The sequence below is a fragment of the Sminthopsis crassicaudata genome, chromosome 1 (assembly GCF_048593235.1).
Source record: "Sminthopsis crassicaudata isolate SCR6 chromosome 1, ASM4859323v1, whole genome shotgun sequence".
NCBI lineage: Eukaryota > Metazoa > Chordata > Mammalia > Dasyuromorphia > Dasyuridae > Sminthopsis > Sminthopsis crassicaudata.
Window position 1 is genome coordinate 625,157,327 of NC_133617.1, and position 16,495 is coordinate 625,173,821.

The 16,495-nt window shown below is 32.1% G+C and overlaps 1 protein-coding gene across 13 annotated transcripts in view; it reads right to left on the reverse strand.

Moving 5' to 3' along the window:
• Positions 1 to 16,495, reverse strand: part of SPEF2 (sperm flagellar 2) — a 244,550-nt gene that overhangs the window by 127,137 nt on the left and 100,918 nt on the right. For all 13 annotated transcript variants that reach the window (XR_012484814.1, XM_074282690.1, XM_074282689.1 and 10 more), the window contains 4 exons: positions 14,895 to 15,114; positions 12,669 to 12,811; positions 11,689 to 11,752; positions 9,672 to 9,730 (listed from right to left, as the gene is read on the reverse strand). Coding sequence is in view for 12 of the 13 variants with exons in the window: in XM_074282690.1 (XP_074138791.1) it covers positions 9,672 to 9,730; positions 11,689 to 11,752; positions 12,669 to 12,811; positions 14,895 to 15,114 (486 nt within the window). In the remaining variant the exon portion in view is untranslated. The remainder of the gene's footprint in view (positions 1 to 9,671; positions 9,731 to 11,688; positions 11,753 to 12,668; positions 12,812 to 14,894; positions 15,115 to 16,495) is intronic.

A 16,495-nucleotide genomic window follows, 5' to 3' on the forward strand; every position in this document is an offset into this window, starting at 1 on the left:
CGACTTATATATTTGTACTAAGTCATTAAGATGCTCAATTCCATAATAGTACCTGCCTTCAAGCATTGTTTTGGGAATACAAAGAGATAATATTTACAACATGCTTTGGAAACCTTAAAATACTATAAATTCTATAAAAATAGGAATAATTGCCATTCAATAATAATCATCAAAAAATAATAATTGTCATTATTATTAGTAGTAGTATTACTACTAGTAGTATTAGCAGCAGCAGTGGCAGCAATAGTAGTAGTAGTAGTAGTAGTAGTAATAGTAGTAGTAGTAGTAGTAGTCATCGTTGTCGTCGTAGTAGCAGTCATTCCAAGTATATGTATTTATGATATATCTAAAGTTAGGTTTTTGGCTTTGGAAATTATGTTTTATGGTGAATATCTACTTGAAGAACAGATCACTTAAATACAGAAAGATGTGAAGATTTAGGGATAGGATTTGGAGAGGGCTGTGCCTGCAATTTCACTCTTCCTGTGTAGGTTGTGCTTTCTTTGAATTTAAAGTTTGAAGACTCATCTAGACGTTAGGTCCTCAAGGAATTCAGGGATCTGCCCAATGGCACAGAGTCAATTTATATCAGAAATAGGCTTTGAAGCCAAATCTCTGTTTTTCTACTATGTTTGTCTCTCAAAAATAACCTTGAAAAAGTTTTGAAATTCAGAACACTTGAAAAATTTGTCCTTTGGTGGAGAATAACAGTATGAAGTCAGAAGAAAAATGTAATTAAACTTTACTAATACAGGTATATATGCTACAGATCCATAATACTTAGATTTAGTAAAATTATTTAAGAAAATTATTATGATATAAATATAATTTTCTCTAGTTAGTATTATTTAAGAATAAATTCTGGCAAGTTGAAAAGTAAAGTGGATATGAAAAGCAAACATAATCATAATCAAAATATAAAAGAGAAAAAAGTCAGAAAATAATTCTTTGCCACTCAACAATATATTCCAAGTGTCTGCTTATCTATTTTGGTAAGATTCAATAACAATTTTACTGAGTTATTAATAAAATTAATTATATTTGGGGGCAGAACCACGATGGCAGAGAATAGACAGGACTTTGCCTGAGCGTTTTCTGGTTTCCTTCAGAATCAACACCAGATTAAGCCTCTCAATGGATTTCGGAATGATGGAACTCAAATATTTGGAGTTTAACGAATTTCCAGCAGAAGTTATCTTGGAAGGATTTTAGGAAAAGTTTGTTTCAATTGGGCAGGTGGCAAGGTAGGGAAAGGGATAGGGGGTGAAAGAACTCAGTCTAGTACAGTGCAGAGTGGTCCAGAGCAGAGAGGCCTCATGCAGGGAGTGGGAGGTTTTTTTTTGTTTTTTTTTTTGTTTTTTTTTTTTTGATGCTACAGGTTTTAATTTTGCTCAGAATACCCATAAAAGGCATCATACAAACAAAGCACCATCTGAAGAGAACATCTGCTCCATGCAAACACGGGCATTATGTTAGAGACGGATTATTGTATGAGATTCCTTCAGAACCAGTCTTTTTTTTTTTTTTTTTTTTTTTTTTTAAATTTTTTTTTATTATATATATATATATATATTTTATAATATTATCCCTTGTATTCATTTTTCCAAATTACCCCCCCTCCCTCTATTCCCTCCCCCCGATGACAGGCAATCCCATACATTTTACATGTGTTACAATATAGTCTAAGTACAATACATGTGTGTGAATATCATTTTCTTGTTGCACAATAAACATTAGAATCCGAAGGTACATGCAACCTGGGCAGACAGATATTAGTGCTAACAATTTACATTCCCCTCCCAGTGTTTCTTCTCTGGGTGTATCTACCTCTGTCCATCATTGATCAACTGGAAGTGAGTTGGATCTTCTTTATGTTGAAGATTTCCACTTCCATCAGAATACATCCTCATACAGTATCGTTGTTGAAGTATACAGTGATCTTCTGGTTCTGCTCATTTCACTCAGCATCAGTTGATTTAAGTCTCTCCAACCCTCTCTGTATTCCTCCTGCTGGTCATTTCTTACTGAGCAATAATATTCCATAACTTTCATATACCACAATTTACCCAACCATTCTCCAACTGATGGACATCCTTTCATCTTCCAGTTTCTAGCTACAACAAAAAGAGCTGCCACAAACATTTTGGCACATATATGTCTCTTTCCGCTCTTTAGTATTTCTTTGGGATATAATCCCAGTAGTAGCGCTGCTGGGTCAAAGGGTATGCACAGTTTGATAACTTTTTGGGCATAATTCCAGATTGCTCTCCAGAATGGCTGGATTCTTTCACAACTCCACCAGCAATGTATTAGTGTCCCAATTTCCCCACATCCCCTCCAACATTTGTCATTATTTGTTCCTGTCATCTTAGCCAATCTGACAGGTGTGTAGTGGTATCTCAGAGTGGTCTTAATTTGCATTTCTCTGATCAGTAGTGATTTGGAACACTCTTTCATGTGAGTGGATATAGTTTCAATTTCTTCCTCTGAGAATTGTCTGTTCATATCCTTTGACCATTTATCAATTGGAGAATGGTTTGGTTTCTTATAAATTATGGTCAGTTCTCTATATATTTTGGAAATGAGACCTTTGTCAGAACCTTTGTTTTTAAAAATATTTTCCCAATTTGTTACTTCCCTTCTAATCTTGTTTGCATTAGTATTATTTGTACAGAAACTTTTTAGTTTGATGTAATCAAAATCTTCTATTTTGTGATCAATAATGATCTCTAGTTCTCCTCTGGTCATAAATTCCTTCCTCCTCCACAAGTCTGAGAGGTAGATTATCCTCTGTTCCTCTAATCTATTTATTATCTCCCTCTTTATGCCTAAATCATGGACCCATTTTGATCTTATCTTGGTATATGGTGTTAAATGTGGATCCATATCTAATTTCTGCCATACTAATTTCCAGTTTTCCCAACAGTTTTTTCCGAATAATGAATTTTTATCCCTAATGTTGGAATCTTTGGGTTTGTCAAAGATTAGATTGCTATAGATGTACCCTTTTTTGTCCTTTGTATCTAATCTGTTCCACTGATCTACCGGTCTATTTCTTAGCCAATACCAAATGGTTTTGGTGACTGCTGCTATATAATATAGCTTTAGATCAGGTACACTTAGACCACCTTCCTCTGAGTTTTTTTTCATTAGTTCCCTTGCAATTCTTGACCTTTTATTCTTCCATATGAATTTTGTTGTTATTTTTTCTAGGTCATTAAAATAGTTTCTTGGGAGTCTGATTGGTATAGCACTAAATAAATAGATTAGTTTGGGGAGTATTGTCATCTTTATTATATTCGCTCGGCCTATCCAAGAGCACTGAATGTCTTTCCAATTATTTAAATCTGATTTTATTTTTGTGGCAAGTGTTTTGTAATTTTTCTCATATAATTCCTGACTTTTCTTTGGTAGATGGATTCCCAAATATTTTATACTATCAACATTTGTTTGGAATGGAATTTCTCTTTGTATCTCTTGCTGTTGCATTTTGTTAGTGATATATAAAAATGCCGAGGATTTATGTGGATTTATTTTGTATCCTGCCACTTTGCTGAAATTTTGAATTATTTCTAGTAGCTTTTTAGCAGAGTCTTTGGGGTTCTCTAAGTATACCATCATGTCATCTGCAAAAAGTGATAGTTTAATTTCCTCATTTCCTACTCTAATTCCTTGAATCTCTTTCTCAGCTCTTATTGCCGAGGCTAGCGTTTCTAGTACTATATTGAATAGTAATGGTGATAGTGGGCAACCTTGTTTCACTCCTGATCTTACTGGGAAAGGTTGCAGTTTATTTCTATTGCATATTATGCTTACTGACGGTCTTAAATATATACTCCTGATTATTCTAAGGAATAATCCATTTATTCCTATACTCTCAAGAGTTTTTAGTAGGAATGGATGTTGGATTTTGTCAAATGCTTTTTCTGCATCTATTGAGATGATCATATGGTTCTTATTAATTTGATTATTAATATGGTCAATTATATTAATAGTTTTCCTAATATTAAACCAGCCCTGCATTCCTGGAATAAATCCTACTTGATCATAGTGTATTATCTTGGAGATGATTTTCTGAAGTCTTTTTGCTAATATCTTATTTAAGATTTTAGCATCAATATTCATTAAGGAGATTGGTCTATAATTTTCTTTCTCAGTTTTCGATCTACCAGGTTTAGGTATCAGTACCATGTCTGTGTCATAAAAGGAATTTGGTAGGACTCCTTCATCCCCTATTTTTTCAAATAATTTATATAACATTGGGGCTAATTGTTCTTTAAATGTTTGGTAGAATTCACATGTGAATCCATCTGGCCCTGGGGATTTTTTCCTGGGGAGTTGATTAATAGCTTGTTCTATTTCTTTTTCTGAAATGGGACTATTTAAGCAATTTATCTCCTCCTCTGTTAATCTAGGGAGCCTATATTTTTGGAGGAAGTCATCCATTTCACTTAAGTTATCAAATTTATTGGCATAAAGTTGGGCAAAGTAACTCCTTATTATTTCTCTAATTTCCTCTTCATTGGTGGAAAGATCCCCCTTTTCATTTGTAAGACTATCAATTTGATTTTCCTCTTTCTTTTTTTTGATCAAATTTACCAAAGGTTTATCTATTTTATTGGCTTTTTCATAAAACCAACTCTTGGTTTTATTTATTAATTCAATAGTTTTTTTACTTTCAATTTTATTGATTTCTCCTTTTAATTTTTGTATTTCAAGTTTAATTTTTGGTTGGGGGTTTATAATTTGGTCTTTTTCTAGCCTTTTAAGTTGTAAGCCCAATTCGTTAATCTTCTCTTTCTCAATTTTCTTCAAATAAGCCTCTAAAGATATAAAATTTCCCCTTATTACCGCTTTAGCTGCATCCCAAAGATTTTGATATGATGTCTCATCATTATCATTATCTTGGGTGAAATTGTTAATTGTTTCTATAATTTGCTCTTTCACCCAGTCATTCTTTAAGATGAGATTATTCAGTTTCCAATTACTTTTTGGTCTATTTACCCCTAACTTTTTACTGAATGTAGCTTTTATTGCATTGTGATCTGAGAAGAAGGCATTTATTATTTCTGCCTTCCTACATTTAATTTTGAGATCTTTATGTCCTAGTATATGGTCAATTTTTGTATAGGATCCATGAACTGCTGAGAAGAAAGTATATTCCTTCCTATTGCCATTCAGTTTTCTCCAAAGGTCTATCATACCTAGTTTTTCTAATGTTCTATTTACTTTTTTAATTTCTTTCTTGTTTGTTTTGTGGTTTGATTTGTCTAAATCTGAGAGTGCAAGGTTGAGATCTCGAGTGGGAGGTTTTTAAGACAAAATACAGTAACATTAGCTACTCTGTTACTGTGTCCTGATTCAGAAACCAGTGGATCATCAGACTAGCTGTGAGAGCTCCATTTGGCCACATCTTCCCAGTTCTGGGATGAAGTTGGCAGCACCATCAGATCTATGGGAGCATGGAGCCTTTGGTGCTGGGCAGATTCCAAATTTCTCTCCAGAATGGTTGGATCCATTCATAGCTCCATCAACAATGTACAAGTATCCGACTTTTCCCATATCCCTTACAACATTCATCATTATCTTTTCCTGTCATTTTAGACAATCTGAGAGGTGTGTAGTGGCATCTTGGAGTTGTCTTAATTTTCATTTCTCTGATCAATAGTGATTTAGAGCACCTTTTCATATGGCTAGAAATAGTTTCAATTCTTTCATCTTAAAATTGTCTATTTCTTTTGACTATTTATCAATTGGAGAATGGTTTGGATTCTTATAAATTTGATTCAATTCTCTATATATTTTAGAAATGAAGCCTTTATCAGAACCTGTGAATATAAAAATGGTTGAAGAAAACAATTCTTTAAAAAACACAACTGATGAAATAGAAAAAGAGAACAACCTCTTAAAAATAGAATTGGTGAAATGGAAAAAAATACAATGAACAAAACTCATTTAAAAGTTCAATTGGTCAAATGCAAAAGAAGGTAAAAAAGATAACTGAAGAAAATAATTCACTAAAATTAGACTTGAACAAATGGAAGGGGGTCAAAACAGAGAAAGAAAATTAAAGGCCGATTTCTATAATAAATATCAATGCAAAAATCTTAAATAAAAAATTAGCAAAGGGATTGAAGCAACTTTTCATCAGGATATGCCCAGATAGGATTTTTTTGAATGAAAGGCTGGTTCAATATTAGGAAAACTATTAGCATAATTGATTATATCAATAGTCAAACTAACAAAAATCATATGATAATCTCAATAGATGTAGAAAAAACATTCAACAATCCAAACACTCATTCTTATTAAAAACACTATAGGAATAAATGGAGTTTTTCTTAAAATGATCAGTAGCATCTATTTAAAAGCATCAGCAAGCATCATATGCAATGAGGATAAATTAGAAGCATTTTTCAATAAGATCATGGTGTAACAGTTCCCCACTGTCACCATTACTATTCAATATTGTATTAAGTAAACTTTAGCAATAAGAGAAGAAAAATAAATTGAAGGAATTAGAATAGATAATGAGGAGGCAAAATGATCACTCTTTGCAGATGATATGATGGTATATGTAGAGAATCTTAGAGAACCAATTAACAAATTACTAGAAATAATCAACAACTTTAGCAAAGTTACAGGATACAAAATAAATCTACATAATTCAATGGCATTTCCATATGTTACCAACAAAGTCCAGCAGCAAGAAATACAAAGACAAATTCCATTTAAAATAACTGCATATAATATAAAATATTTGGGACTCTACATACCAACACAAAGTCAGGAACTATATAAACACAATTACAAAACACTTTTCACATTGGAAGAATGTGAATAGGCTCATGAATAGGCAGAGCTAATATAATGAAAATGACAATTCTGTCTAAAATAATCTGCTTATTCGGTGCCATATAAATCAAACTGCTAAGAAATTACTTTACATATCTAAAAAATAATAAAATTAATCTGGAAGAACAAAAGGTCAAGAATTTCAAGGGAGTTAATGAAAAAAAAAGTAAATGAAGGCAGTCTTGCTGTACCAAACCAAAAACTTTATTATAAAGCAGCAATCATCAAAACCATTTAGTACTAGTTAAGTTAAAGTAATGGATCAGTGGAATAGATTAGGTTCACAAGATATCATAGTCAAAGATAGTGATCTAGTGTTTGACAAATCCAAAGTCTCTAGCTTCTGGGATAAGAACTCACTGTCTAACAAAAACTGTTGGGAAAAATTGGAAAATAGTATGGCAGAAACCAGGCATGACCAATATCATATATCTTATACCAAGATAACATTGAAATGTGTTCATGATTTTTACAGAAAGGGTGATACTATAAACAAATTAGTAGAATAAGGGATAGTCTAACTCTCAGATCTGTAAAGAAGGAAGACATTAATGGCCAAAGAAGAAGTGGAGAATATTATGTAATGCAAAATGGATAATAATTTTGATTAAATTAAATTAAAAAGGTTTTGTACAAGCAAAACCAAAACAGCCAAGATTAGAAGGGAAGCGGAAAACTGGGAAGGTTTTACATCCAATACCTCATTTCTAAAACATATGGATAATAGACTCAAATTTATAAAAATACAAGCCATTTTCCAAGTGATAAATGCTCAAAGGATATAAACAGATAATTTTCAGAAGAAGAAATTAAATCCATTTCCAGTCATGAAAAAATCATCCCTGATTAGAGAAATGCAATTAAGACAGCTCTGAGATACATACTTCTCAGATTGGCTAAAATGACAGGAAAAGGTGATAAATGTTGAAGGGGATGTGGGAAAACTGGAACACTAATACATTGTTGGTGGAGTTGTGCACTGATCTAACTATGCTAAAGAGCAATTTGGAATTATGCCCAAAGGGCTATCAAGTTATACATAATCTTTGATCCAGTGTCTATATTGGATCTGAATCCCAAAGAGATCATTAAAAAATTGAAAAGGATCCACATGTGCAAAATGTTTGCAGCAGTCCTTTTTATTGTACTGGCAAGCAATTGGAAACTGAATGGATGAACATCAATTGTTGAATGGCTGAATAAGTTATGGCATGAATGTTATGGAATATTATTGTCCTATAAGAAACAATCAGCAGAATGATTTCAGAAAGGGCTGGAGAGACTTAAAGGAACTGATGCTAAGTGAAATGAATAGAACCAAGAAAACATTGTACACAGAAACAAGAAGATTATGTGATGATCACATGACTATCAACTCTGATGGACATGGCTCTTTTCAACAAGGAGGTGATTCAGATCAATTCTAATAAACTTGTGATGGAGTGAGCCATCTGCATCCAGAGAAAGGACTATGGGAGACTGAATGTGGATCAGAACATTTTTATTTTCATCATTTTTGATATTGTTTGTTTTTCTTTTCTCAGTTTTTTTTCCTTTTTTTATCTGATTTTTTTAATTGAAGTTTTTTATTTTCAAAACATATGCAAGGATAATTTTTTCAATATTGACCCTTGAAAAATCTTGTATTCCAATTTCCCCTCTATTCTCCCCAACTCTCTCCTAGATGACATGTAATCCAATATATATTAAACATGGTAAAATATATATTAAATTCAAAATAGGCATACATATTTATGCAATTATCTTGTTGCATAAGAAAAATCAGATCAAAAAGTTTAAAAAATGAGAAAGAAAATAAAATCCAAGCAAACCACACAAAAAGAGTGAAATGATCTGTTTCAATCCACTTAGTCCCATAGTCCTCTCTCTGGGTATAGATGGCTCTCATCATCACAAGATCATTGGAACAGGTATGAATAGCCTTATAAAATGCCTGTGCTAGCTCTCTAGAGGGTCTCAGTATTAGTCAAGAGTCAAGATCAGTCAAAGTTTTTAGTTTTTAGGAGGGGAAGTGAAGGAGGCAGACAAGCTACCACATGGCTCATGAATCCCGGACTCTTGAATTTGGAGTCTGAAGTCTTCTCTCCTCAGCATTCTGTGGCAGAGAGACTCTGATCTCTCTCCCTTAGCCCTCCAATCCTTGCCTATGATTATCTCACCACCCACACATTTAGCAAGGGCTAATCCTGAGGAGAGTCATCACATTACCATATCATATCATCTAAATATATGCTTATAGAACCCTCATCTCACATTGAGTGGGTAACTAGCCTTAAATTCTCTGCTATCTTAGATTCAAGTACACCTTTTCAGAGTTCCAGCCCTCTACAATCTCATTGTTGAGAAGAGCCATGTCCAACAGAATTGATTTGATCTGATTGTTCTTGTGCAGCAAGATAAATGTGGGAATATGTATAGAAAAATTGCTAACATGTTTAACATAGATTGGATTGCTTGCTGTCAAGGGGAGGGGTGGGGAAACAGTGGGAGAAAAATTTAAAACATAAGGTTTTGCAAGGATGACTATGGGAAACTATCTTTGCATATATTTTGAGAATAAAAAAGTATTTATTTTACAAAATCATAATATTGATTTTTGCTTCCTGCATCATACATGGGTAATAGATTTGAAAAAGCATTGTTAGTGTCTGGCAAATCTGCCAATATATTTTCCCATGAGAAAAAAATATTTTGCTGATTTATTATATTTAAAGAGAAATATAATGACAACTGAGTTCTCTGCTTCAGGATTTACTTTGGGACTTTCGGGGTCAAAATCAGAATGCTTTACTTACTCTTGTCACATTGGTTTCTTTCCTTTTTGGAACTGATGGTGCTTTAACAAGATCCTCACCTAGGGACAGGAGAAATGATTAGAACTGGTTTTTTCTAATATTTTTATCTAACAGGTAAATGTATACATTTGCCATATGGAGAAGCCCATTTTTTTTGGAAATACTTATTTCTTTAATTATTAATGAAAGAGTTAATAGTAAAACCACTCATTATATAGACCAATCGCTTCTCTCATATTACTTTTACTTTGGTTATTAGTATTGTTTTAATTTAATGCTGATTATTTAGTTAGGTTTTTTTTTTAATTTTTTTGGATCTTGGTCCAAGTGTTTAGAAGAAAAAAACTATAAGTCTATAGGCAATTAACACATACACTAATTGAACAACTTAGGAGCTTACAAAAAAGTTGTCATATTCCTTAGGATTGATTTTAAGAAAGTGTAGGATTTGAGTCAAATACATTTTCCACCAATAAATAAAATTGAAAATTTCAAGTTTCTAATAATTGATCTTGATTTTAAGTATAAATGCAATGGGGTATGGGAAAACTCAGCATTACCAGTGAAAGATGCAAAGAGCAAGTGACCTTGGGAATGGTACTGAAAACTAAATTTAATACTTAATTTTTATGGTGACAATGATAGTGAATTGCAAGTCATCAACTAGTATCCTTTTGAAAACATGGTACGTCACTTGTCTTTACCATCTGCCCTACTATTATGCCTTCTGGGCACCTGGATTTTGCCATCCAACTCACAGCTGAACTCACATACACATATACACATACATATGTGTGTGTAATACACATGCAGATATATATGTGTGTGTTGTGTTGTTTTCCCTAATTAGACTATAAGTTTCTTGAGAGTGAGATTGTTTTATTTTTTTACTTGTATAACCAATGCTTAGCATAATGGTTGGTATGTAATAAATTCCTTTCTGTTCCATGTGATGGTACTAATGATGTGATGCTTGAAATATAAATAGCATGGTAGAAAATTATAAACTTATTTAATATACCAAAGTCACTTTGTATTTTAATGTTGAGTTTCTCTAAGATAATTAACAAAGGGAATGAATGACTAAGAAGCAGATCCCAAGTAAAATAAATATTAAATTTTGGGCTAGCTTGACTAAATTTACTTTGAAATAGCTGATTTTTTTCTAAAGTAAGTTATACATTATTCACATAGTTTAAGTAATGGAATTCTATTAAGTGCCTGTATAAAACAAATAAAGAAATGGTAATCAGTGATCTGATTATTATTCCAATTCCAAGTTTCTTTTAAAAAATATATATGTAACAATTTAAAGAAAAATGAAGGTGAAAAAATCCCAATGTTGTTTCTTTGTTTTATTTCTAAGTGGAATAAAGAAAACATAAATTTTCTATTTGATCATGAGCATGTACCTCTCCTCAGCCAATCCTTCTCTCAATTCACCATTGCTTTTAAGCATGACATTACATACACTTCTCCCCACCTAAACCAATACTTTATATCCTGGACATCCAGAATCCATGCCCTGAATGAATCAGGAAATTCATTTACTCATCATGGGAACTCTCTTTCTAGTACTCAAATAAGTGGCCCCAGCTCCTGGACCATGCTTTGCCTTCATAATTCATTCAAACTGACAATCATTCATTCAGTATTTTGCTATTTTCCTGCCAAAGTACCCACATCTTCCCCTTAACACAAACCCCAATCCCACCTCCATGATTTTCTATCTCTTTCTCTCTGCATAGTCATCAAATATGGAAAGGATTTCTTGAGAGGACATGTAAATTAGCTGCCATGGATAAGAATTCTCCACTCTAGCTATACAGACAAAAACACCCCTTCCTAGCCTTTCTACCTATAATTTATTTATTAGAATATCATCTACATAAAATAAGATTATCTCTCTTTATATATTTGTATTCTCAGTGCTTAGTACAGGGCGTAACACATAGTTAAGTGCTTATAAATGTTTCATTAATTTATTTACCACTCTATGAATTCAATAGAGTTTTACCTTCTATCTCAGACTCTCTTTTGGGCTGTACTGTTGTTTCTGAAGTTGACTCTTGTGGTTCATTCTAAAATCAAAATTATTTAAATTTTAGTAAAATTAATAATTTCAGGTTTCTGTAATAAAGCTTGAATGACAGAATACATATATCTTGAAAATAAGTGAAATTAAAGTTGATTCAGAGATTCTGATTATAATTTAGTGGATTATAATTCTTTATAAGCAATATACATGGGAAGCCTATGGCTGAGGAAGAGACAATATTTTTAAAAGTCTAGCTTATCACAAGCATCCCTTGATCAAACAGTGCAAATTTGGATCTTCACTAATTGGCAGCTATTAGGGAAACACGAGAAAGATGGACATGTTTATTGTGAAGATTTGATATCTACAATAAATGGTCGTATATTTCAAGAATTAAAAAAAAAACCACTCTCAACAGCAGAATTATAATTTCTATAGATTTGTATTTGATTCCCAGTTTACTTCCTTCAATACTTTTCAAGTATCCATAATTTCATCAATGTAGGTACTAATAGCACTGAGACAGATCTCCACCATTCTAGGCCTCAAGAGATAGTTGTGATGATTATCTATGAACAACAACAACAAAAAAGAATCACCTCTTTACCAAATGTTTTGGTTTTGGTCTTCTGAAACACAATGAGGTTGGTCTTTCATTTTATCTCTTGCCAAATTCTATACTCCAAGTGTGTCCATGTACCTTCCAGAGTCTGTACTTGAATAGATTTAAGAACTCCAAGATAATATGCTTACTTTGAAGCAATATATGATTCTGGAAAAAGGATAGCTTTTTTTTTTTTTTTTGGTTCTATCTCTGCTATTAATCATAATTAAATCACTTTTGGAACCAATGTTTCCATAACTATAAAATGTAAGGATAAAAAATAATCTGAAATTTGTTTTCCAACACTATAATTCTATAGTAATAGATTTGAAAAACAAGTTAGGATTATACTTACTGAAATTTCATTTATCAGAGGTTCTTTTTCAACAACTTCTTTTTTAATATTATCCGGATTTTCAGGTACTGTTTCATTTAAAAGATAAGCTTGAATAGCTTCTTGAACCAGATCATCAATAGAAAGTATCTCGATGTGGAAAGCTAAGATACAGTGGAATATTTTGAGTTAGTTTAATTAAAACAATTAAAAAGTGTTTATTTAGCACCAATTATGTGTAAGATGTATTTCTTCATTTAGATTATGTGTCTTTTTGGTTTGGGATCTATACCCTAGTATTGCCTTGTACCCTAGTATTGCCTTGTATATAAAATTGCCTTTTTTCTTTTTCTTTTTTCTTCTAAAAAGGCTTTTTATTTTTTATTAAAGCTTTTTATTTTTCAAAATATATGCATAATTAATTATGCAACATTCACTCTTGAGAAACCTTGTGTTCCAGTTTTCTCCCCACTTCTCCCATCCCCCTTCCCTAGATGGTAAGTAGTCCAACATATGTTAAATATGGTAAAAATATATTAAAGACAATATATGCACACATAATTATACAATTATCTTGTTGTACAAGAAAAATTAAATCAAACCAGAAAAAATGATGAAAAAAATAATAGGAAAGAAAATAACAAAAAGAGTGAGAATGCTATGTTGTGAACTACACTCAGTTCCCACAGTCCTCTCTCTGGATGTTGATGGCTCTTTTGAGCACAAGACCATTGGAACTGGTCTGAATCATCTCACTGCTGAAGAGAGCCACGTCCATCAAAATTGATCATCATATAATATTGCTGTTCCTGTATACAATGATTTCCTGGTTTTGCTCATTTCACTTAGCAACAGTTCATGCAAGTCTCTCCAGGTGTCTCTGAAATCATCCTGCTGGTCATTTCTTACAAAACAATAATATTCCATAACATTCATATACCATAACTTATTCAGCCATTCACCAATTGATGGGCATCCATTCAGTTTCCAATTTCTTGCCACAAAAGGGCTGCCATGAACATAAAATGCCTTTTGAAAAGGAGATTCTTAAATTAGTAATTAAATCCTTCATTATGATTTATATTCTATTATGAATTACAGCAAGTTTCCAGCACATAAAATTATGGCTAATTAACAAAACAAACTGTTAGGGGACAGCACCTAATTCACCATGAACTACTTGGGAAAATGGAAAACTGTTTGGTAAAACTTAGGTGTGAATCAAGATCTTTTACCTTCGAGTAGAGAAAAATTAAATATGTTTGCCTGTATATAAAAAGTAACTGTTGTTTAAAAAAACCCATAAAGATTGAAAAGAGTTGTCTTTGACAGTTGTTGTTAAGGGAAAACTCAAAACTAAGGGATAAAGACAACTAAAGAAAACTTTTACACAAATCAATGAAATTAATTCACAAAAATGAAAAGAGACATTGTAAAGTATAAGAAATAAATTGCATCAAATACCTTTGATTTCTGTTAGTGCAAAACCACACAAATTCTGAAGTTCCTAATATATGAGAAATGACATATTTAAGTCCAAGAATTATTGCCTAATAAAGAGTGGAATAATATTATGAAGTGTTTTCAAAAGAGAAATTGGAAATTATTAATAACCATTTGAAAAAATTCTCCAAATGTTTAATAGTGAGATAAAAGCCAATTAAAACATATTTCATGTCCTTCAAATTATAAAAGATGATGTAAGATGAAACTAATCAATTTTGTTGGAGCTTTTGGAAGACTGTGTTGATAGGCTGTCAACTGGAAAATAAGTTTAAATTATCCTAGAAAAATAATCAAGCCACTAATTTTGCTGTTGGTAATATATTCCAAAGAAGTGAAAAACATATCGAAAAGTACAACCAAAATATTTTTGAAAGCAAAAGAATGAGAAACAAAGCAAATACCTTTAATTAGTGAATGACTGAAAAATTGTGGTATATGAGGGAATTGAAGACAATGTGAAATAGGAAACAATAGATACAAAGAATTTAAGGCTTACATGGGAGATGCTATATAATTGATGAAAAATGAATTAAGCAGAACCATATATCTTTGAGCAGATAAGTGGAAAACTGGAAGCAACACAGAACTTTTAAGCTAAAACTTACAAGACCTTTTACTTTTTTTTCCCACAAGAAATGGTATGCCAAGATTATGGTATATTTTCTCTTATAAATGACTAGGAACACTAAGTTATATTTGACACTCAGCTTGGCAGCTATTAGATATTTTTTAAAAATCTACCTTCTTCCAAAATCTTCAGACAGCTGGTTTTCCCACTACATGTCTTTCCCAACATGCATCCTTTAGTTGCAAAGGAAGGAATCTGAGACTCATAAGTTACTGGTTTTGGAGGATTAACTTTTTCATTAACTGCACGAAGCACATGACCCAATATATTGTTATTGGAAGGTGGGACAATATCAGCCATTTCTTCTGGGATGGCCCATTCTCCAGTCAACGTCTATGACAAATGTAAATAGGAAGCATATTTCAATGTATAATAATTTGTATAATATATAATTAAGCAACATATACTATATGCTATAATATATAATGCAATCATACTTAGTATGATTTCATATAGTACATATACTAACTACAGTATACATATAGTACATATACTATATACCATGCAAGCCATTTGTATTTTTGATCACATGAATCATCAATATAATAATTCATACATTCTTTACAATAATTTTCATGATTAAACAATACTCTCAAATGGAAAGGAAAAAAAAAAGCATACTATATAAAGGCCAAAAGAAACTAGAATGATCATAATCTCACATAAAGGGATTAATTGAATTATCCTGCTTTTAGGTATGGATATAATAGAGAAGACAATCAAGACAGATGGTGATAATCTAATTAGTGAGGAGAAAAGCTACTTAGGTGCAAACCAAAGAAGAGCAATTATCCACCTCCACTATTAATAGCCTAAAGAGTACATGTATCTGTAGCAAATAAACTTAAGGATTCCATCACCAATATGAGTTTACATAAAACCCCCAAAAATCATAAGAAAAAAGATGGAGTACCACAATATTGTTTTAAAACCACTCAATTCTAATCAGCTTAAGCATTTAGCTCCATTCTGATTTATTCTGGTATTTATTAACATGTTCCAGTATTTATCATCTATATCGCACATAGATTTAAACAACAATTCCCAATCATTTTCTGGATGAGGTTTCATTGAACAGGATCATTTTATTTTATTTTATTTTTTTCCTCTTTTTTATTTTTTAATTAATTTTATAATTATAACATTTTTTGACAGTACATATGCATAGGTAATTTTTTACAACATTATCCCTTATACTCCCTTCTGTTCCAAATTTTCCCCTCCTTCCCTCCACTCCCTCCCCTAGGTGGCAGGCATTCCCATACATATTAAATATGTTAAAGTATATCCTAGGTACAATATATATGTGCAGAACCGAATTTTGTTGTTGTTGTTGTTGTTGTTGTTGCAAATGAAGAATTGGATTTGGAAAGTAAAAATAACCTGGGGAGAAAAACAAAAAATGCTAACAGTTTACACTCATTTCCCAGTGTTTCTTCTCTGGGTGTAGCTGATTCTGTCCATCATTGATCAATTGGAATTGGATTAGCTCTTCTCTATGTTGAAGATATCCACTTCCATCAGAATACATCCTCATATAGTATTGTTGTTGAAGTATATAATGATCCCCTAGTTCTGCTCATTTCACTCAGCATCAGTTGATGTAAGTCTCTCCAAGCCTTTCTGTATTCACCCTGCTGGTCATTTCTTACAGAACAATAATATTCCATAACATTCATATACCATAATTTACCCAACTATTCTCCAATTGATG